Consider the following 23325-nt stretch of genomic DNA (forward strand, 5'->3'; position numbering starts at 1 on the left):
ATTCTTCTCATTTATAGCATGTTTGGCCAAACTTATAAAATCAGCCTATGAGAAGTGTTTTTCTCAAAAGTAATTTTTTAAAAAGTGTTTTTAGTGAGAAGCAGATTGTATTTGGCTAAATAATTTGAAAAGCACTTTTGAGCAGTAATTAGTGTTTGACCAAGCTTTTAAAAACTACTTCTAAGTATATTTTTCTCAAAAGTGGTTCTTAGAAAAATATTTTCGGAGAGAAGCTACTTTTTTCTGCTTCTAAAAAACTATTTCTGTTTCTCATCAAAAGCACTTTTTTCCCCTTCAAAAGCTTGGCCAAACACCTCAATTTTTTGCCAATAGTGCTTTTGAAAAAAAAAAATACTTTTGACCCGAAAAAAAGCTTGACCAAACAGGCTATTAATTTGAACGGGGCACCAATTTCGAGACTCTAGTCGGTCTCATAAATAGTAAGTATTTCACTATTTTGAAATTTGAAAGTTATAATTATTGTACAAAAGTGATAAACATTTTTAAATTTTCAAAATAAAAGAAAAAAATATCCTATAAATTAGAATGGAACAAATATAGTGGTAAACAGATTTAAATTATTCTCTTCTGTAAGCATATTAAATATATTCGATGATACAATTCGTATTCTTACATTACATTAGACAACCAACAGAATAGTATAAGATGAAGAATCAAAGGAACAAAAAAATCTTACAGAAATTTCAAATAAAAACAAAGCCAAAATCAGTTGACGAAATGGCAATTCTTTCTGATCTCTCCCTTGTTGCCAGTTAGAACTTCAATGGAGCCCATATGAACCATTGCAGCAGCAAACTTACGTGCCCATGTCGAGCCATATTTAACGTTGTTAAAAACCAGCTTAGAAGTTAGAGGACTTTCAAACAATGTTTGATCAGAAGTCAACAGTCCCTTATGGTTCTTCAAATTGAGATAGTACTTGTTGTCTAGACGATTAGGGGTTGAAATATCAAGATTAACAATTGGATCAACTTGGGTGTCACTAATAGGTCGAGGGCACTTATTTTTCAAGAATGAAGCATATCTAGGATCAAGGGAAGGATCTTGAGGATGTGTAGCATTGAAACCGTAAAGTCTATTAGAGAAGGAAGAGCAATGAGTGCGACCAATAGAGTGAGCCCCTGACAAAGTCACCATCTCATCAAGTGACAAACCTTTTCTTTTGAAGTTGTCTTGAAGTTGTTGGGCATTGAAGAAAGGTGGAGGGAGGTTTTGAATGACTTCGGAGCTCAGCGAAATGCGGCCATCGCGACGTCCTCCTGGAAGAGCATAGCTTATGCCTCCCGCGAACAAGGCGCTATCTCTTGCAGCAAAGGCAAGTATGTCCGCGCACGAAACTGTGCGCGGACATACTTTTTCCAGCAATGCTTTTGCTTCATCAATAACCTCAAACCCTCGAAGGCTTGGGTTGTTAATGGGACTATCTTTCTCAGCCGTTTCCTTTCCTCTCACCGAATCAAGCAACACCGAACCATCACAACCCTTCAAAGATAAAATTAACAACGGAAAACAGCATGTTAGCATTCAAAGAAACGTTCAACTTAAACATACTAATGGCACAAAAGAATATTTACTCGTTCAAGCCATCTAAAATATAATTCAATTTAACAAATATATACACCGACGATGTAAATAAATATTTACACTATCAGGTAGATATCTGTAGGTAACCCCTCCATAAAAGTGCAATTTGTAATCTATAAAATAAGGCAATTCACCTTCTACAACGAGTAAAGGTAACCTAAACTAATAGTGTAAAAATACTCAATTGAGTTTAATACAAGTAACCGTACATAAAATGTGAGAATAGTAACCTAAAAAGAAGGCAATGTACCAGTTATCGGTTAAGATACACTAATGGTGTAAAAGCATTTCATACTGCCAGTGTGTATTAACAAAAAAAAAAGGTGAAAATAAAAGAGTACCCTGATAAAGCAGTCATGGAAATGCATGCGAATAATGCCAGCAGCAGTGCCGGGATTCATCAGAACCGCTTTGAATACGGCTTTTCTTATAATGGCCTCAGAAGCTGGACATGATCTTTTATAGAATCCAACACCAAACGTTGATTTTTTTGATTTGGGCTTATGTTTGTTCCTCGACGAAGCCTCAGCAAATACAGAAAGAGAAAGAATCAAACAAAAGAGCACTGCTAATATTACAAAATTAGAACCCTTGAAAGAATTCATTTTTCCTTTTCTTGCACAATTTGACTGCATATCCAAGGGTTTTTATATATAGGCAACTGAGGTATGACGTGGAAGATTACATAATTAACAAGGTGAAATTAAATCTTTAGAAAATGAATCCGCGTAGTTTAGTTATACAAGTTCAAAGCCATAAAAATAAACTAATATTTTCATCTTCTGACTTTGAATTATTGTTTTCACTTCTTTCATTTATATATCAGGATTACATGATCTCTCCACTAACTGTTTCCAGCATTGCCTGATGTATCAAGGTTACATGATCCCCACTAACTGGTTCAAGCTTTGCATAATAACATTTTTAATGCGCCTGACGGTATCTTAGTTTTATTTGAATCTCCAAATGTCACCTGCCTGATCATTTGTTTTTTATCATGAAACTTTATCTTTTTCTGGTTCTGTAGACTTACTCTTCAAGAAATAAAATGTCGTAGTCGAGCCAACTCTTGGATGAGTTGATCAAGAATAATGGTACTTAAAACAGTTGATTAAAGTTTTTGTCCAGATTTAAAAAATCTTTTGTAATCATTGACCTCACGTAGTTGAGATATTTAGAAAAAAGATATTCTTCTTATTTATCAAATCCCTTGATATTAGGATCCAGCTAAATTAGGAAACTATAATCTGTGAAGTTTAGGAATTAATTTCTGTTTTGGATAGATATATATTTTTCCCATGAATATTGTAAACAGCAGAATATGAATAAAAAATATTCTCTTTCATTCAAATCTCTAAAATTCAAAGTCCTTAGGCGTCTGATTAAGGGAGGTTGCTTTTGTCACGACCCAAATACCTAACCTGTCGTGATGGCGCCTATCGTAGTACTAGGCAAGCCGACTCATTCCAAAACAAACCGATATTTTCATTTCAAAAATAATTTCAAGGCTATTTAGCGTAAAAACCTTCGTAAAGGAGTTCAAATCAAAAACAAAAATGCGGAAAAGAAAAGCCCGACATCGGGGTGTCACTAGTCATGAGCATCTACTACCATTTGTTTGACAATATTAAGACTAGCATAATCTGAAAAATAGCTAAATACAACTAAAGGAAGATAAGAGGGAGAAGAGCAGGGGCTGCGATCGCCAAGCAGCTACTTTGCTATCCCCGAGAAAAATCTGCAACCAGAATAATCAACAACCGCTATCGTGTCCAGCTACACCTGGATCTGCATACAAGGTGCAGGGAGTAACGTGAGTACGCCAACTCAGTAAGTAACAACAATAAATAAAGACTTAGCTGTAGTGACGAGCAATAAAGCATATAACGTTTATATCATGAAATCTCAGTAAAATACCACATGCTTTTAAAAGCAGGATTTGAATCAAAACATCTCGTTAAACCCAGTTCCAGTAAAAAAATCATTTAAAGATATTTTTCAACAATTTTCAAACAGAGAAAAAAATGCACAGGTGAGCAAAAATGATGAAATCATAAACAGCCCCTCGGGCAAAACATCACTCATATAAAGCCCATCGGGCAAACCTCACAGTCACTCATGCCTCTCGGGCATACCTCACAGTCACTCATGCCACTCGGGCATACCTCACAATCACTCCTAAATCCCAGTCACTCATCACTCGGCACTCGGTACTCGCACTCAGTAGGTACCTACGCTCACTGGGGATGTGTACAGACTCCGGAGGGGCTCCTTCAGCCCAAGCGCTATATCAAGCCAAATCATGGTATCAATCACTCAGGCCCTCGGCCTATATCAAACATGTTGCGCCGTGCAGCCTGATCCCATGAATATCCTCACAAATCAGGCCCTCGGCCTCACTCAGTCATAAACTTCTCAAGCCACTCGGGCATTTCAGTAAAAATAGGGTATTCAACCCAAAACAACATTTATATGCATCAATATAGAGTAATAAAACTGAGTTATGCAGTAAACAAGTATAACCGTGACTGAGTATAAATTTCAATCGAAAACAGTGAGAGGATAGTAAGAAAAGGCCTCTAAGGGTCCAAACAGCACTGGCACAAGGCCCAAACATGGCATTCAGCCCAATTTACAGAAACTCTTTCTAAAGCATATAAGTATCATATAATTTCAACAAAATATGCAACTTTACAGTTGCTACGGGACGGACCAAGTCATAATCCCCAACAGTGCACGCCCACACGCATGTCACATAGCATGTGCATCACTTCAAAAATAGTAGAATGATACGAAATCCTGGGTTTCATACCCTCAAGACTAGATTTATAATAGTTACTTACCTCAAATCGGTCAAATCTCTACCCCGCAATGCTCTTGCCTCTGGACGCGGCCTCCAAATGCTCCAAATCTATTCACAATCAGTACAATACCATCAATATACGCTAATGGAATGAATTCCACAAGAAAAACTATCAAATTAGCCCAAAACCCGAAATTGGCTACCCGGCCCCCGGACCCACGGCTCGAAATCCGACAAAGTTTACAAAACTTGAAAGCCCATTCACTCACGAGTCTACTCATACTAAATTTACCAAAATCTGACAACAAAATCCCCTTCAAAAGCTCAAAATTCCATCTCAAGAATTCTTCCACTTTTTCCCCAATTGTTCTCCCAAAATCACAATTTAGATGATAAAAATCAAGATAAAATCATGAAATTTAACCAAAATCAAGTGAGAAACACTTACCCCAATCAACTCACTGAAAATCCCTTCAAACATCGCCTAAATCCGTGGTCTCTAGCTCAAAATATGAAAAATGAGTCCAAACCCTCGATTTTGGAATTTAACACTGCTGCCCAGATTTTCCTTAATCGCGATTGCGGAAATGTCCTCACGATCGCGAAGAACAACTTCGATCCCTCAGAAATTTACTCTACGCGAATGCGGAATCTCCCACGCGAACGCGTATCACTGCTTCCCAAACCTACGCGATCGCATCCTAAATCACGCGATCGCGTAGAGCATTCACCTCGCCTCTTCACCAGCTCGATACCTCTACGCGAATGTGGAACTGGCCACGCGTTCGCGAAGCACAATTTCACACACTCATGCGATCGCGTCCAACTCTGCAATCGCAGAGAACAACTTGCCTCTTCCCCCAAAATAAGCCTACGCGATCGCGAACCTGATCACGCGATCGCATATAAGGAAACCAGAAAGTTCATACCAGTAGATCAGCCATTTTGTAAAGTCCAAAAAACGATCTGTTAACCACCCGAAACTCACCCGAGGCCCCCGGGACCTCAACCAAACATACCAACCAATCCTAAAATACCATACGAACTTAGTCGAACCTTAAAATCACTCAAAACAACATCAAAACACCAAATTACCCTCGGATTCAAGCCTAAGAACTTCTAAACTTTCAAATTCGACATCTGATGCCGAAACTAACCAAACCACGTCCGAATGACCTCAAATTTTGCACACATGCCACAAATGACACTACAAACCTACTCCAACTTCCGGAATTCCATTCCGACCCCAATATCAAATTTTCCAATGCCGACCAAAAATCGCCAAATTTCCAATTTCGCCAATTCAAGTCTAATTCTACCACGGACCTCCAAATCACATTCCGAACGCACTCCTAAATCCAATATCACCTAACGGAGCTAACGGAACCATAAGAATTCAAATCCGAGATCGTTTACATATAGGTCAACATCCGTTTGACTTTTTCAAATTAAGCTTCTAAATAAGAGACTAAGTGTCTCATTCCACTCCAAAACCACTCTGGACCCGAACCAACTAACCTGGTATATCATAATATAGCTTAAGAGCATAAAGAAAATAGAAATAGGGGAAACGGTGCTATAACTCCCGAAACGATCAGTCGGGTCGTTATATCCTCCCCCTCTTAAACAACCGTTCGTCCTCGAACGGGTCTAGAAACATACCCGGAGTCTCGAATAGGCGTGGATATCTGCTCCGCATCTCCCGTTCGGTCTCCCAGGTGGCCTCCTTCACAGGCTGACATCTCCACTGCACCTTCACTGAAGCTATATCCTTTGACCTCAACTTTCAAACCTGGCGATCCAAAATAGCCACTGGCTCCACATCATAAGTCATATCACCCTCCAATTGAACCTTACTGAAGTCCAAAACATGGGACGAATTCCCAAAATACTTCCGGAGCATGGAAACATGAAACAATGGGTGCACACTCGACAAGCTGGGTGGCAAGGCAAGCTTATAAGCCACCTCCCCAATCCTTTGAAGCACCTCAAAAGGCCCAATGAACCGGGGACTCAACTTGCCCCTCTTCCCAAACCTCATAACACCCTTCATGGGTGATACCTTCAACGAAACCTTCTCCCCAACCATGAAAGATACATCACGGACCTTCCTATCCGCATAACTCTTCTGCCTAGACTGCGCCGTGCGAAGCCGCTCCTGAATCCATTTCACCTTATCTAATGCATTCTGGACCAAGTTTGTACCCAAGAGCCTAGCCTCACCCGGCTCAAACCATCCAACCACAGATCTACATCTCCTCCCATATAAAGCCTCGTACGGAGCCATATGAATACTCGACTGATAACTGTTGTTACATGCAAACTCCGCGAGTGGCAAGAATTGATCCCATGAAACCCCAAAGTCAATGAAACAAGCGTGCAACTTGTCCTCCAATATCTGAATAGTGCGCTCGGACTACCCGTCCGTCTGAGGGTGAAAAGTTGTGCTCAACTCAACCTGAGTACCCAACTCTCGCTACACTGCCCTCTAAAACTGCGATGTAAACTGAGTGCTCCTATCTGAAATGATGGAAACTAGGACACCATGCAGGCGAACAATCTCTCAGATGTAAATCTCAGCCAGCCGCTTTGAAGTGTAAGTAGTACCAACTGGAATGAAATGAGCGGACTTGGTCAGCCAATCCACAATAACCCAAATAGCATCGAACTTCCTCGAAGTCCGTGGGAGCCCAACTACAAAGTCAATGGTGATCCGCTCCCACTTCCACTCCGGAATATCTAATCTCTAAAGCAAGCCACCCGGTCTCTGATGCTCATACTTAACCTGCTGACAGTTGAGACACCGAGCTACAAACCCAACTATATCCTTCTTCATCCGCTTCCACCAATAGTGTTGTCTCAAATCCTGGTACACCTTCGTGGCACCCGGATGGATGGAATACCGCGAGCTGTGGGCCTCTCCAAGAATCAACTCCCGAAGCCCATCTACATTAGGCATACATATCCGGCCCTGCATCCTCAACACGCCATCATCACCAATAATCACATCCCTAGCATCACCTCTCCAAACCCTATCATGAAGAACGAGCAAGTAGGGGTCATCATATTGACGCTCCCTAATACGGTCAAAAAGAGAAGACCTGGAGACCACGCAAGCCAACACCCGTCTCGGCTCCGAAATATCCAATCTTACAAGTTGGCTCGCTAAGGCCTGAACATCCAATGCCAAAGGTCTCTCTGCTGCCGGAAAATATGCTAAACTCCCCAAACTCTTCGCCCGGCGACTCAAAGCATCGGCCACCACATTGGCCTTCCCCGAATGGTATAAAATAGTGATATCATAGTCCTTAAGAAGCTCCAATCATCTTTGCTGACACAAATTAAGATCCTTCTGCTTGAACAGATGTTGCAGACTTCGGTGATCAGTATAGATCTCACAATGAACTCCATACAAATAATGACGCCAAATCTTCAAGGCATGAATAATGGCTGCTAACTCAAGATCATGGACAGGATAGTTTTCTCATGGGTCTTCAACTGGCGCGAGGCATAGGCAATCACCTTACCCTCATGCATCAAAACACAACCAATGCCTATCCTCGAGGCATCACAATACACAGTGTAAGAACCTGAAGCTTATAGCAAAACTAACACTGGAGCTTTGGTCAAAGCAGTCTTGAGCTTCTGAAAGCTCTCCACACACTCGTCCGACCACCTGAATGGAGCACCCTTTTGGGTCAATTTGGTCAAGGACAATGCAATATATGAAAATCCCTCCATAAAGCGATGGTAATAACCTGCCAAACCAAGGAAGCTCCTAATCTCCATGGCTGAGGACGGTCTAAGAAAACTCTACACCGCATCTATCTTCTTCGAATCCACCTGAATACCCTCACTGGACACCTCGTGCCCCAAGAATGCTACTGAACCGAGCCAAAACTCATATTTGGAGAACTTTGCATAAAGCTTCTCCTCCCTCAATCTGTGTAACACAATCTTCAAATGTTGACCGTGCTCCTCCTGGCTACGAGAGTACACCAGGATGTCATCAATGAATACAACAACGAATGAGTCCAGATAGGGCTGAAATACACTGTTCATCAAATGCATGAACGATGCTGGGTCATTGGTCAGCCCAAAAGACATCACTAAGAACTCATAATGGCCATATCGGGTCCTGAAAGCTGTCTTAAGAATATTCGAATCCTGAATCTTCAGCTGGTGATAACCGGACCTCAAATCAATCTTGGAGAACACCATCGCTCCCTGAAGCTGGTCAAATAAATCATCAATACGAGGCAAAGGATACTTGTTCTTGACTGTGACCTTGTTCAACTGCCTGTAATCAATGCACATTCTCATGGACCCATCTTTTTTTCTTACAAATAGAACCGGTGCACCCTAAGGTGAAACACTAGGCTGAATAAACCCCTTATCAAGGAGTTCCTGAAATTGTTCTTTCAATTCCATCAACTCCGTCGGTGCCATATGATATGGTGGAATAGAAATGGGCTGAGTGTCCGGCACCAAATCAATACCGAAGTCAATATCCCTGTCAGGCGGCATGCCCGGCAGGTCTGCAGGAAACACATCCGGAAAATTGCATACCACCGGAACAGAATCAATGACAGGAGTCTCTGCACTAACATCCCTCACAAAAGACAAATAAGATAGGCAACCCTTCTCAACCATATGTTGAGCCTTCAAATATGAAATCACCCTAGTTGGTACATAATCTATGGAACCGCTCCACTCAACCCTCGGAAATCCCGGCATAGCTAACGTCACCGTCTTAGCATGACAATCTAGAACAACATGACATAGAGATAACCAATCCATACCCAATATCACATCAAAGTCAACCATACTGAGCAGCAAAAGGTCCACTTGGGTCTCTAGATCCCCAATAGTCACCACACATGACCGATATACGTGGTCCACAATAATAGTATCATCCACAGGAGTAGATACATGAACAGATAAAACTAAAGACTCACGGGGCATATCTAGAAAATGGGCGAAATACGAGGAAACATATGAATACGTGGAACCAGGGTCAAATAATATTGAGGCATCTATGTGACAAACTGAAACAATACCTGTAATCACAGCATCTGAAGTAATAGCGTATGGTCTGGCAGGGAGGGCATAGAAACGGGCCTGGCCAACCCCTGATCTGCCTCCCCCTCTAGGGCGACCCCTAGCTGACTGTCCTCCACCCTGAGCTGACTGGGCGGATGGTGAGGTAACTGGTGCTGAAGTCGGAGGCTGAGTCCTCTGCTAAGATAGACCTCCGTGATGACTAGGCTAATGCCTCCACATATGCCCAAAGTCCCCATACTCAAAACAACTCCCTGGTGCTAGTAGCGGGAACTGAAGGGAACCCCTAACACCGGGATAACTCGTAGAAGAACCTGGCATAGAGGAGCCCTGAACTGGTGGAGCACGGGACGAACTTTGAGCTGGAAGGGCACTAAGTGATGAGTGGCCCTGATGAGAACTGTGAGAACCATGTCCAGATGATGCACCATGGTGAAATGGCCGAGCTGACTGAGCCTGTCTGAAATGACGACCTCTACCGTGCTGGAACTGACCCCCAAAAGGAGCACCGCTGAATCCACCCTGACCACGAGGCCTCTTGGCCTATCTCTCAACCCTCTCCTGACCGCGAACCATCTCAATCTGTCAAGCAATGTCAACAACCTCATCAAAGGTAGCACCAAACACCCTCTCTCTAGTCATAAGAAATGGTAGCTTAAAAGTGAGACCATCAATAAACCTCATGATCCTCTCCCTGTCCGTGGGAACCAACCAGATCGCATGACGGGCCAACTCAAAGAACCGCATCTCATACTGCGTCACAGACATATCACCCTGGTGAAGTCGCTCAAACTGTCTGCACAGCTCCTCTCTGCGAGATCGAGGCACGAACTTCTCCAAAACGACCACGGAGAACTGCTGCCAAGTAAGTGGTGCTGCGCCAACAGGCCTACGCCTCTCGTAAGTCTCCCATCATCTGAGTGAAGCCCCTGAAAACTTAAAGGTAGTGAATGAGACCCCACAAGTCTCCAGAATACCAGCAGTACGGAGTATCCTCTGACACCTGTCCAAAAACTCCTGAGCATCCTCTCTCTCTGTGCCACTGAAAGGTGGTGGCTGGAGTCTCCCAAACCTCTCCAACCTACGCTGATCATCCTCAGGCATAGCAAGAACCACATAATCCTGAGCAACTACAACCGGCTGGGCTGGTGGTGCCCCCAGTGTCTGGAGTCCCTGAATAACCTACTCGGTTGTGCGAGCGATGGGAATCTGAGTGTCTATGCCTCCCCGGGCCTGAGAAGTGGCTGTGGCCGTCGAGATAGAGACCGCCTGAGCAAGGCCAGTACACACTGTCATAATCTGAGCTAGGGCCTCCTGAAGGCCTGGAATCACAATAGGCACAGGTGGTGCCTGAGCTGGTGCATCAACAACTTGAATCTGGTCCTGATCTGGGACAACTGGTGGATCTGTAGATACTGCCCCAGCTGCGGTACGGGCTGCACCTCTGCCCCTACCACGACCTCTACCGTAGCCTCGGCCTCTCGCAGCCCTGGCTGGTGGTACTGGTGGCTAGCCCTCCTGACCGGTAGTACGAGTCCTCACCATCTGTGAGAGAATGAAACAACAAATGTTTAGTTACTAGAATCAAAAGATTCGCACGACAAGAATTCAAAAATGTGGAATCTTCCTAAAGGTTCTGCAGCCTCTCGAAGATAAGTACAGACGTCTCCGTACTGATCCGCAATACTCTACTAAACCCGCTCATGTCTCGTAAGACCTATGTAACCTAGTCTCTGATACCAATCTGTCACGACCCAAATACCTAACCTGTCGTGATGGCGCCTATTGTGGTACTAGGCAAGCCGACTCATTCCAAAACCAACCGATATTTTCATTTTAAGGATAATTTCAAGGCTATTTAGCATAAAAACCTCCGTAAAAGAGTTCAAATCAAAAACAAAAATGCGAAAAAGAAAAGCCCGACATCGGGGTGTCACTAGTCATGAGCATCTACTACCATTTGTCTCACAATATCAAGACTAACATAGTCTGGAAAATAGATAAATACAACTAAAGGAAGATAAGAAGGAGAAGAGCAGGGGCTGCAATCGCCAACCGCTACCGTGTCCATCTACACCTAGATCTGCACACAAGGTGCATGGAGTAACGTGAGTACGCCAACTCAGTAAGTAACAACAATAAATAAAAATTAAGCAGTAGTGACGAGCAATAAAGCATATAACATTCATATCATGAAATCTAAGTAAAATACCACATGCTTTTAAAATCAGGATTTGAATCAAAACATCTCGTTAAACCCAGTTCCAGTAAAAAATCATTTAAAGATATTTTTCAACAGTTTTCAAACAGAGGAAAAAATGCACAGGTGAGCAAAATGGATGAAATCATAAACAGCCCCTCGGGCAAACCTCACAGTCACTCATGCCTCTCGGGCATACCTCACAGTCACTCATGCCACTCGGGCATACATCACAATCCCTCCTGCCTCCCAGTCACTCAACACTCGGTACTCGCACTCAGTAGGTACCTGCGCTCACCGGGGGTATGTACAGACTCCGAAGGGGATCATTCAGCCCAAGCGCTATATCAAGCCAAATAATGGCATAAATCACTCAGGAGGCATGTATCAAACATGCTGCGGCGTGCAGCCCGATCCCATGAATATCCTCACAAATCAGGCCCTCGGCCTCACTCAGTCATAAACATCTCAAGTCACTTGGGCATTTCAGTAAAAATAGGGTATTCAACCCAAAACAACATTTATATGCATCAATATAGAGTAATAAAACTGAGTTATGCAGTAAACAAGTATAACCGTGACTGAGTATAAATTTCAATTGAAAACAGTGAGAGGATAGTAAGAAAAGACCCCTAAGGGTCTAAACAGCACTGGCACAAAGCCCAAACATGGCATTCAGCCCAATTTATAGAAACTCTTTCTAAAACATATAAGTATCATATAATTTCAACAAAATATACAACTTTACAATTGCTACGGTACGGACCAAGTCATAATCCCCAACAGTGCACGCCCACACGCATGTCACCTAGCATGTGCGTCACTTCAAAAATAGTAGAATGATACGAAATCCAGGGTTTCAAACCCTCAAGACTAGATTTACAATCGTTACTTACCTCAAACCGGTCAAATCTCTACCCCGCAATGCTCTTGCCTCTGGACGCGGCCTCCAAATGCTCCAAATCTATTCATAATCAGTACAATACCATCAATATACGCTAATGGAATGAATTCCACAAGAAAAACTATCAAATTAGCCCAAAACCCGAAATTGGCTGCCTGGCCCCCAGGCCCACGTCTCGAAATCCGGCAAAGTTTACAAAACTTGAAAGCTCATTTACTCACGAGTCTAGTCATACCAAATTTACCAAAATCCGACAACAAAATCCCCTTCAAAAGCTCAAAATTCCATCTCAAGAATTCTTCCACTTTTTCCCCAATTGTTCTCCCAAAATCACAATTTAGATGATAAAAATCAAGATAAAATCATGAAATTTAACCAAAATCAAGTGAGAAACACTTACCCCAATCAACTCACTGAAAATCCCTTCAAACATCGCCTAAATCCGTGGTCTCTAGCTCAAAATATGAAAAATGAGTCCAAACCCTCGATTTTGGAATTTAACACTGTTGCCCAGATTTTCCTTAATCGCGATCGCGGAAATGTCCTCACGATCGCGAAGAACAACTTCGCTCCCTCAGAAATTTACTCTACGCGAATGCGGAATATCCCACGCGAACGCGTATCACTGCTTCCCAAACCTACGCGATCGCATCCTAAATCACGCGATCGCGTAGAGCATTCACCTCGCCTCTTCACCAGCTCGATACCTCTACGCAAACGCGGCACTGACCACGCGTTCGCGTAGCACAACTTCACACACTCATGCGATCACGTCCCAAATATTGTGATCGCAGAGAACAACTCGCCTCTGCCCCAAATAAGCCTACGCTATCGCGGAGCTGACCACGCGATCGCGTATAAGGAAACCAGAAAGTTCATACGAGGAGATCAGCCATTTTGCAAAGTCAAAAAAATGATTTGTTAACCACCCGAAACTCACCCGAGGCCCCCGAGACCTCAAAAAAACATACCAACCAATCCTAAAATACCATACGAACTTAGTCGAACCTTCGAATCACCCAAAACAACATCAAAACACCAAATTACCCTCGGATTCAAGCCTAAGAACTTCTAAACTTCCAAATTCGACATCCGATGCCGAACCTAACCAAACCACATCCGAATAACCTCAAATTGTGCACACACGCCACAAATGACACTACGAACCTACTCCAACTTCCGAAATTTCATTCCGACCCCGATATCAAATTTTCCACTGCCGACCAAAAATTGTGAAATTTCCAATTTCGCCAATTCAAGCCTAACTCTACCACGGACCTCCAAATCACATTCCGGACGCACTCCTAAGTCCAAAGTCACCTAACGGTACTAACGGAACCATCAGAATTCAAATCCGAGATCGTTTACATATAGGTCAACATTCGGTTGACTTTTCCAAATTAAGGTTCTAAATAAGAGGCTAATTGTCTTATTCCACTCCGAAACCACTCTGAATCCCAACCAACTAACTCGATATATCATAATATAGCTTAAGAGAATAAAGGAAACAGAAATGGAGAAAACGGGGCTATAACTCCCGAAACGACCGGCCGGGTCGTTACAACTTTAGAATTTTTAAATTACTAGGTCATATTGACCTATCACTACTGGAAAGCTATCAAAAATTGCGCGACCAGAAAAACCGACCGAAATTGATCTGAATCGAACAAAAACTGACCGATTTTTGACCGTTTTTAATTCGTCGAAAAAACAATGGTCGCTAATTGATGTTTAAACTTCAATACCACACAAGAGGGGGTGATTTGTATGGTGTTCAATTTTTCGTTTAAACTGATTATGGAAAGACATGGTTCTTCTATATGTTCCTTAACCTACTATTGCTGAAATAGTAAATACGAAAAGTAAAGAACACAAGTATTTTACGTAGAAAACACCTAGCTCAAAAGGTAAAAAAAAACCATGACCTACTTCTCAGTAGGATTTTCCCTAATTCTCCAATAAATCACTGAGCCAAAAACTACATTGTAACACTTTTGTAATCCTAGGATTAACTCTAACCCCGTTGTGACAACCAACCTCTAACTGCTGCGACAACATCAAGTTAACTATAACTTGAATACTTTGAGTACCTATTACAATTTCCTATAGATAAAGCTGAAAGGTACAATTTGAAAAGAATAAAAGGCAGACACTTGGAACTGGTTCTTCTATCTGGTTCATGTAGCTTCAGGTTTGCACACTTGAATCACACACGAATTGCTTGCAAAATGCCTTACTATTTTGCTCTCAATTCACGTTTAACTTCTACTTTTGTGCGTCCCTGTAGAATGAGAACATCCTGCAATATATAGAGTTAGTAGATGAAGAAATAACTAGAGTTCTAATGCTACTCTTCCTTGGTGGAAGAGTTCTAGTTGATCTCAACTTCTAACTCCTCCCTTATCTTGGATAGTGTTCTCTTTGATTAAGGAGTCCTTCTCCTTATCAATTATGCAACCTTTTCGATCAGGAGATATCAATTATACCAATTTAAGATTATCTCCTTCACGTGCATCCCACATGCTCCAATCTGCCATTGTCTATGCACAAAGGATGGACCCGGTTCATGCCTGAGCTTCCTTTGTCAATCTTCAAAACTAACCTTCACTTGGGCCAACAAATTCCCCTTTTTTGATGATGACAAACTCTGTACTTTTTCATAAGCTTAGGCCCTGTTTCAACTTAGCTCAACATCAACACAATGTTAGAAACATTTTTTCTTTTTATCACTTATCATCAAGGACCATGTTTATTAGGTTATAAATATCACTATTCAAAGTGTAAAGCACAACCTTTTTCTCCCTTTTGGCATCATCGAAAAGTTGCATAAAAACTGTAAGATAACCATATTTTAAACTTACTCATGGCCACTGGGCTACTTCAAAATATTTTAAACTTACTCATGGCCACTGGGCTACTTCAAATGCAATCAGGGGTTAATCATCATAGATCAAGCTAAGGATATTAACTATCAAAGAAATACAAACAAATAGTTGGATCAAAAGATAGTGAGTTTCATTGATGATTGTTAAGATTCTACCACAAAGCATAAGAAGAAATAAAGACAATGGAAACATGAGCAAAAGAAATAAAAAATCCCGAACTGGGTCACTGGTTGATCTACACTAGGCTAGGAGGCTTAAGGCTGGGAAAAGCTAGGTGCTTGGTTTTTGGCTTGGAGGTGTTTCAGCATATCCTGAAAAATGCCATCATTCTTCTCCTTTTCTCTTGCAAGCTCAGTTCTGAGAGCATCTCTCTCAGTCTCCACCTCTGCCAACCTCTTCTTCAGCCTCTCAATCTCAACATCCTTAGCCCCACTTTCTTGCACCATGGCTCGCACCTTGCTATTCACTAGTACCTTTGTAACGACCCGGCCGGTCGTTTCGGGAGTTATAGCCCCGTTTCCCCCATTTTTGCTTCCTTTATGATTTTAAGCTATATTATGATATGCCTGGTTAGTTGGTTTGGGTCCGGAGTGGTTTCGGAGTGGAATGAGACATTTAGTCTCTTATTGAGGACCTTAAGTTGGAAAACGTCAACTGGATATTGACTTATGTGTAAACGATATGGGAATTTAATTTTGATAACTTCATTAACTTCGTTAGGTGATTTTGGACTTAGGAACATGTCCAGAATGTGATTTAGAGGTCCGGAGTGGAATTAGGCTTGAATTGGCGAAAGTTGAAAATTTGGCGATTTCAGTTGGTAGTGGAAAATTTTATATCGGGGTCGGAATGGAATTTCGGAAGTTGGAGTAGGTTCGTAGTGTCATTTTTGACGTGTGTGCAAAATTTGAAGTTATTCGGATGTGGTTTGGTTGGTTTCGGCATCGGTTGCCGAATTTGAAAATTTAGAAGTTCTTAGGCTTGAATCCGAGGGTAATTTGGTATTTTGATGTTGTTTTGAGTGATTCGAAGGTTTGACTAAGTTTGTATGTTGATATATGACTTGTTGGTATTTTTGGTTGAAGTCCCGAGGGCGTCGGGGTGATTCCGGGTGGTTAACGGATTTGTCAAAGTTGGAAAATACAGCTGAAGCTGCTGCAACTGATATTTCCACACCTGCGAAAAGGGAGTCGCAATTACGGGGCCATTGGTGTGCATGGGGGTTCGCAGTCCAGGGCTAGGCAGGATGTGTAGGTACGAGAAGGCTATCGCATCTGCGAGCCCGCAGGTGCGAGACCTGGGGCGCAAATGCGGAAGGAAGGAAGAAGGCTGTCTTCGCAGATGCGGCGTGTCACGCGCAGGTGCGCAAGCGCAGGTGCGACAGGTTGGTCGCAGATGCAGAACCTGGGCTCATAAGTGAGTTCCTCACCTGCGATGGATTTTTCCGCAGGTGCGGTTGCGCAGAAGCGAGAAATGGCCCGCATGTGCGAAAAGGCGTGGGCAGAAACCATAAATAGAACCCTTCGCGAATTTGGTTCATTTCCACCATTTTCAAGTCGATTTTTGGAGTGATATTTGAAAGGTGATTAAAGGTCTATCAGTGAGGTAAGTTTTTTGATCCTTAATACTCGTATATATGGTGATTTCCCGTTGTTTAATCATATAATTAGTGAAAAAACGGGGTTAGGGCTTGGAATATTTAGAGAGTAATTTAAGGATTTGAAGGACCAAACGATGTCGGATTTTGATGAATTTGGTATGGTTAGACTCGTGAGTGAATGCGCTTTCTAGTATTGTAAATTTTGTCAGATTTCGAGATGTGGGCCCGGGGGCCGGGTCTGAACCAATTTCGGGTTTTGGCCTAATTTTATAGTTTTTCTTGTGGAATTCATTCCATTGCATATACTGATGGTATTGTATTGATTAGGAATAGATTCGGAGCATTTGGTGGTCGAGTCGAGAGGCAAGAGCATTGAGGGGTAGAGATTTGACCGATTTGAGGTAAGTAACTATTGTAAATCTAGTCATGAGGGTATGAAACCCCAGATTTCGTATCATTCTACTATTTTGAGGTGACGCACATGCTAGGTGACGGGCGTGTGGGCATGCACTGTTGGGGATTGTGACTTGGTCCATCCCGTAGAAACTGTAAAGTTGCATATTTTGTTGAAACTATATGATACTTATATGTTTTAGAAAGAGTTTCTATAAATTGGGATGAATGTCATGTTTGGGCCTTGTGCCAGTGATGCTTAGACCCTTAGGGGCCTTTCTTACTATCCTCTCACTGTTTTCAATTGCAAATATATACTCAGTCATGGTTATACTTGTTTACTGCGTAACTCAGTTTTATTACTCTATTTTGATGCATATAAATATTGTTTTGGGCTAAATACCCTCTTTTTACTGAAATGCCCGAGTATCTTGAGAGGTTTATGACTGAGTGAGGCTGAGGGCATGATCTGTGAGGATATTTATGGATCGGGCTGCACGCCGCATCATGTTTGATATAGGCCGAGGGCCTGAGTGATTTATGCCATGATTTGGCTTGATATAGCGCTTGGGCTGAAGGAGCCCTTCCGAAATCTGTACACACCCCCAGTGAACGCAGGTACCAACCGAGTGCGAGTGCCGAGTGCTGAGTGACTGGGAGGCAAGAGTGATTGTGAGGTATGCCCGAGTGGCAAGAGGGATTGTGAGGTTTGCCCAAGGGGCTGTATATGAGTGATGCTTTGCCCGAGGGGCTATTTATGATTTCTTCCTTTTTGCTCACCTTTGCATTTTTCCTCTATATGAAAACTGTTGAAAAATATGCTTAAATGATTTTTACTGGAACTGGGTTTAATCGAGATATTTTGATTTAAATCCTGATTTTAAAAGCATGAGGTATTTTACTTAGATTTCATTATATGAACGTTATTTGCTTTATTGCTCTTCACTACTGCTCAGTCTTTATTTATTGTTGTTGCTTATTGAGTTGGCGTACTCACGTTACTCCCTACACCTTGTGTGCAGATCCAGATATAGCTGGACACGATAGCGGTTGTTGATTATTCTGGTTGCAGATTTTCTCGGAGATAGCAAGGTAGCTGTTTGGCGATCGCAGCCTCTGCTCTTCTCCCTCTTATCTTCCTCTAGTTGTATTTAGCTATTTTCCAGACAGAGTTAGCCTTGATATTGTTAGATAGATTGTAGTAGATGCTCATGACTAGTGACACCCCAATGTCGGGCTTTTCTTTTCCGCACTTTTGTTTGATTTGAACTCCTTTACAAAGGTTTTTAAGCTAAATAGCCTTGGAATTATCCTTGAAATGAAAATAATATCAGTTTGTTTTAGAATGAGTCGGCTTGCCTAGTACCACGATAGGCACCATCACGACAGGGGTTAGTTTGGCTCGTGACAACCTTCTTGGATGAACCAGGCTCTTTAGGAATGGCATGGACTTCATAGTCACAAGCAAGCAGCGTATTTTCCCCAAAATGATCCTTGCTTGTACCAACCTCCCACTTCTTCATAGGTACCTTGAAATGTGCAAGAACATCTGTGAGAATGAAGCCATAGGGAATGGCATGAGTCTTGGTGCCATTTAGAACCCTATCAAGAACCTGGATTATAAATCCAGGACAATTATAAATACTCCATGAGGACCAAGTCCATGAAGTTTGCAATATGCCTCATTTCCTGCCTTGGTAGAACACATTTGTTGACAAATTCAAACAGCACTTTGTGGGGTGGCTTCATCTCACTCTTGTACACAACCTTGGGCTCAACTTTCTCCTCATTGTCACTGAATTTTCTGGTAATGGCAAGGCAGTAGGAAGATTTTCTAGGCTTGGCCACTTAAGCTTTGTATAGTCATTTTACCCCTCAGCAGGTACACCTAGAATTTCTCCCAACTCCCTCACATCGAAGGAGACTTGCACTCCTTTCACTATACTGGTAACCCCTCCATCTTTCACTTCACCATTTGCCATAAACTCAACAATTTTATTCCTAGCCAACTTGCCATTCATCTGAAGGATCATGTCCTTCTAGCCTTGCAATTCCAACTTCTCTAAAAGTAACACCATTCCTTGCTCTTCCAAGTCCCTGAGGAGTCTGCCCTTCAAAATTTTCCTCTTGCCAAACATGGCCATCTTGTCTTTCTCAGTGTCAGAATCATCTCCTTCCTCTCCACTTCATTCTTCTTCCTCAACAATTTTCACTTATTTTGACTTCACATCAGACCTTGTTCTTTTTGCCAAGGTGGATGGTTCAGCAGACTGTGAATCTAAAACAGACTTCTTAGTGGAAGTCTTGGCTTTCTTGGCTTTAGGAGTCAGAACCTCCACTTCTTCAGTCTCTTCTTCATCTCGAAGGACCAGGTCCATCTCATCAATATTAACAGCCTCAACAGGCGCATTCATCTTCTTCTTTCCCTTAGCAACTGCTTTTCTTTTACTTTCTTCTAAGGCTTTCTGCAGTTCTGCCTCATTTTACTTTAGCTGGCTACTAGTGGCTCTTCCTCTTGTAGGAGGAATTTCAACAGTAACAGAAGGGGCAGCCTTCCTTTTATTGTTTACCCTAGTAGTGCTAGGGGTTTTAGCCTTTGAACTTCCTTTCTTCTTTGGATTATAACTCTCAGTCACTTTTTTAGTAGGTCTGCGAGGGTTTCCTGTTCAGATGAAACAGGTTCATCTCTATTTTTCCCAAGTTGAACCAACCCTTCAGCAGCTTCGCTAGACCTACTTTCCCCTGTTTTCTTTACACTCTCCTCTACTCCAGCAGATTTTTGTCCCCAAACAACCATTGCACCTGTGTCTTTGGTTAAACTCACAGAAGTGGGTGATGAATCAACCACTCTTTTACCCTTTCCCCTCACAGCACTCCTAACTCCCTTGCTCTCTTTTTATTTTCCCTTTTTATTTTTACCACTAACTTCTCCAGACTCTGTAGTTTCAACACATGTTATAGACCCTACCAACACAAACCTATTCTCCAAATTTGTAGCAACTTCAGAAATTATCTCAGGGGTAACTTTAGGGCCAGAAGATACATGTTCAGCTTCGGAAGAAATATTTTCTTCCCCCTCAGTAGCAGATTTGAATGATTTATCAGATTTCTGAGGTTCTTCCACCCTACTCGCTTTCAGTTATTCATTAATTTTCTGAATATGTTCACCACCAGCTACAACCTTGTGAGCCCTCATATTTACTCGTTTCTTAGAAGTTGAGATGTTGGGAAGAGTGACAGTGGATATGGAAGTGGCTTCTTGTGGTGGTGATAAAGGATTTTCAAGAGTGTTAGCCATTTCTGTGCTTGGGTATGGAAGAGAAGAGAATTGGATTGTGTTTGGAAGATAAAAGAAGATGGAGTGTATTTGACGGCTTGAAAAATATGGAGTGAAGAAAGCAATAATGTTGATCAATTTAAAGAGAGGTAATTAATGGGTAACAACAACTGTTCAGACTTTTATAAGTCTAATCAAACTGAATTTCAGTTTTCAACAGATGTTAGAGTCTATCTCTAGAATCTAGGTAATTCAATTCGGTTAGGAGTCTTTTGAGCGGAACTGGTTCACTTGTACTGGATAAGTCCAAAAGGTGTTTGGAATTAGGTAGGACTTTGTTCATGATCCAAATATTATTATTTCAAATTATGCAGAGTGTAGAAAACATACCGAGTAATCTTGATGAACCAGGTTCTTCAGTGAGAATTTTCTTGTGTAAGAATAAATTTGCCAAAATACAGAAACTATCATTAGAGATTAATGAGTCATTTTAGCACATGGCACAAGAGTAAACTATTTAAAAGTATGAGACTGAGCAAAATTTAATCTAATTATATACACAATTTACAGATTTTCTAACCAAAATTTTTTTCATTTTTATTTTTATTTTTTTATTGTGAATTTTGAACTGGTCCTTTTAGGTGATCTTAATCATCCCTAATTCTAACTTGTTCCTTTCAAAGTGATCTCTACTTAGGGCTTTTGTGAAGATGTCAGCTATTTGCTTGTCAGTAGCACAAAATTTCACAGTTATCAAACCCTTTTCATAGTTATCCCTCAAAAGGTGATGCATAACATATATGTGCTTAGTTCTCTTGTGATGAACCGGGTTCTTGGTCATACTAATTGCACTAGTGTTATCATACAAAATGGGGATACAACCAACATAAATTCTAAAGTCCATTAATTGTTGTTTGATCCACAACAATTGAGCACAACATGAAGCAGCAGAAACATACTCAGCTTCAGCAGTAGATAAGGCCACTGAATTTTGCTTTTTGGTAGCCCAAAACACAAGACATGATCCAAGAAAGTGTGTCATACCTGAGGTGCTCTTTCTATCCACAAGAAAACCTGTATAATCAGCATCATCATATTCCACTAGATTGAAATTACTACCTTTTGGATACCATAGACAGAGATCAGTGGTGCCTTTTAGATATCTCAAAATTCTCTTGACAACAGTCAAGTGAGACTCCTTTGGATTTGCCTGAAATCTTGCACAAATGCCTACGCTGAAAACAATGTCAGGTCTACTAGCAACAAGATACAACAATGAGCCAATCATTCCCCTATACAACTTCTGATCAACAGATGAACTAGGTTCATCTATATCCAACATTGTAGCTGTTGCAATAGGAGTGTCAATTTCTTTGGAATCTTCCATTTTAAACCTTTTAAGCAACTCTTTTACATACTTCTGTTGATGGATCATAGTTCCATTTGAATTTTGTTTAATTTGTAAGCCTAAAAAGAAATTAAGCTCACCCATCATGCTAATTTTAAATTCACTCCCCATTAGTTTAGCAAATTCTTTACTTAACTTATCATTAGTTGCTCCAAAGATTATATCATCAACATATATCTGAACTACCATGAGATCTTTACCTTTTTCTTTCAAGAATAAAGTATTGTCAATTTTACCTCTCTTGTAGTCATGCTCAAGCAAAAACTTTGATAATCTTTCATACCATGCCCTTGGAGCCTGCTTGAGCCCATAAAGTGCTTTGTCAAGTTTGTACATATGATCAGGACTCTCCTTGATTTCAAACCCCGAAGGTTTCTTGACAAACACTCTTCCTTTAGATAGCCATTGAGGAAGGCACTTTTGACATCCATCTGGTGAAGGGTGAATTCCATGTAAGCCGCAAAGTCTATGAGGAGTCTTATTGCTTCCAACCTTGCAACTGGAGCAAAGGTTTCATCATAGTCTATGCCCTCTTCTTGGCTACATCCTTGAACCACCAATCTTGCCTTATTCCTTGTAACTGTTCTATCTTCATCAAGTTTGTTTCTGAAGACCCATTTTGTGCCAATTACTGATCTGTCCTTGGGTCTTGGTTCCAGATGCCAAACTTGACTCGTTTCAAATTAGTTGAGTTCATCTTGTATTGCATTTACCCAATCTGCATCCTGCAAAGCCTCAGCAACATTTTTAGGTTCAATAAGAGATAAGAAGGCATCAAAAGCACAAAGACTTTTTTTAATGAAGATCTGGTTTTGATTCCAGAGGTTTGATCAGTGATTATGTTCTCAATGGGATGAGAACTTTGATACTTGTAAGATTTTACAACAAACTGGTTTCCCCTTGATGTTCCTTCAATGCTTTGTTGTTGTGGAATATGTTCATGGACAGGTTCCCTTGAGGTTTGAGAATCATTTCCTCTTTGTTCTATTCCCCTGTCATGTTGCCCTGGGTGGAAGAACCTGTTCCATCCCCTGTTCCTTCCTCTAGTGCAGCTTCAGTCTAGGCTGTGGTTTCATTTGAGTTTCTTACCAGCCCAATTGCTTCATCATCATGTTCCTGCCTCTCAGAAAGAATATTAGTTTCATCAAAAACTACATGAACACTTTCTTCTACACACATAGTTCTTTTT

At 41.5% G+C, this 23325-nt stretch overlaps 1 protein-coding gene across 1 annotated transcript; it reads right to left on the minus strand.

Annotated features, from left to right (window-relative positions):
- Window positions 1–558: 558 nt before the first annotated feature.
- LOC107762615 (peroxidase 5-like) lies at window positions 559–2214 on the minus strand. Its single transcript, XM_016580982.2, has 2 exons — window positions 1947–2214; window positions 559–1503 (listed from the first exon to the last, which is right to left on the minus strand). Exons 1-2 carry the CDS (start codon window positions 2208–2210, stop codon window positions 727–729), a joined length of 1041 nt encoding a protein of 346 aa, XP_016436468.1. The 5' UTR covers window positions 2211–2214; the 3' UTR covers window positions 559–726.
- Window positions 2215–23325: the final 21111 nt, after the last annotated feature.

The sequence above is a fragment of the Nicotiana tabacum genome, chromosome 21, assembly GCF_000715075.1.
Source record: "Nicotiana tabacum cultivar K326 chromosome 21, ASM71507v2, whole genome shotgun sequence".
Classification (NCBI taxonomy): Eukaryota; Viridiplantae; Streptophyta; class Magnoliopsida; order Solanales; family Solanaceae; genus Nicotiana; species Nicotiana tabacum.

Excerpts from the sequence above, each read along its gene's own strand:
- LOC107762615 (XM_016580982.2), bottom strand. The coding sequence starts at position 2,210 with ATGAATTCTTTCAAGGGTTCTAATTTTGTAATATTAGCAGTGCTCTTT. Across the intron at positions 1,504-1,946 it reads TCCATGACTGCTTTATCAGG|GGTTGTGATGGTTCGGTGTT; the intron begins GTACTCTTTTAT and ends TTATCTTTGAAG.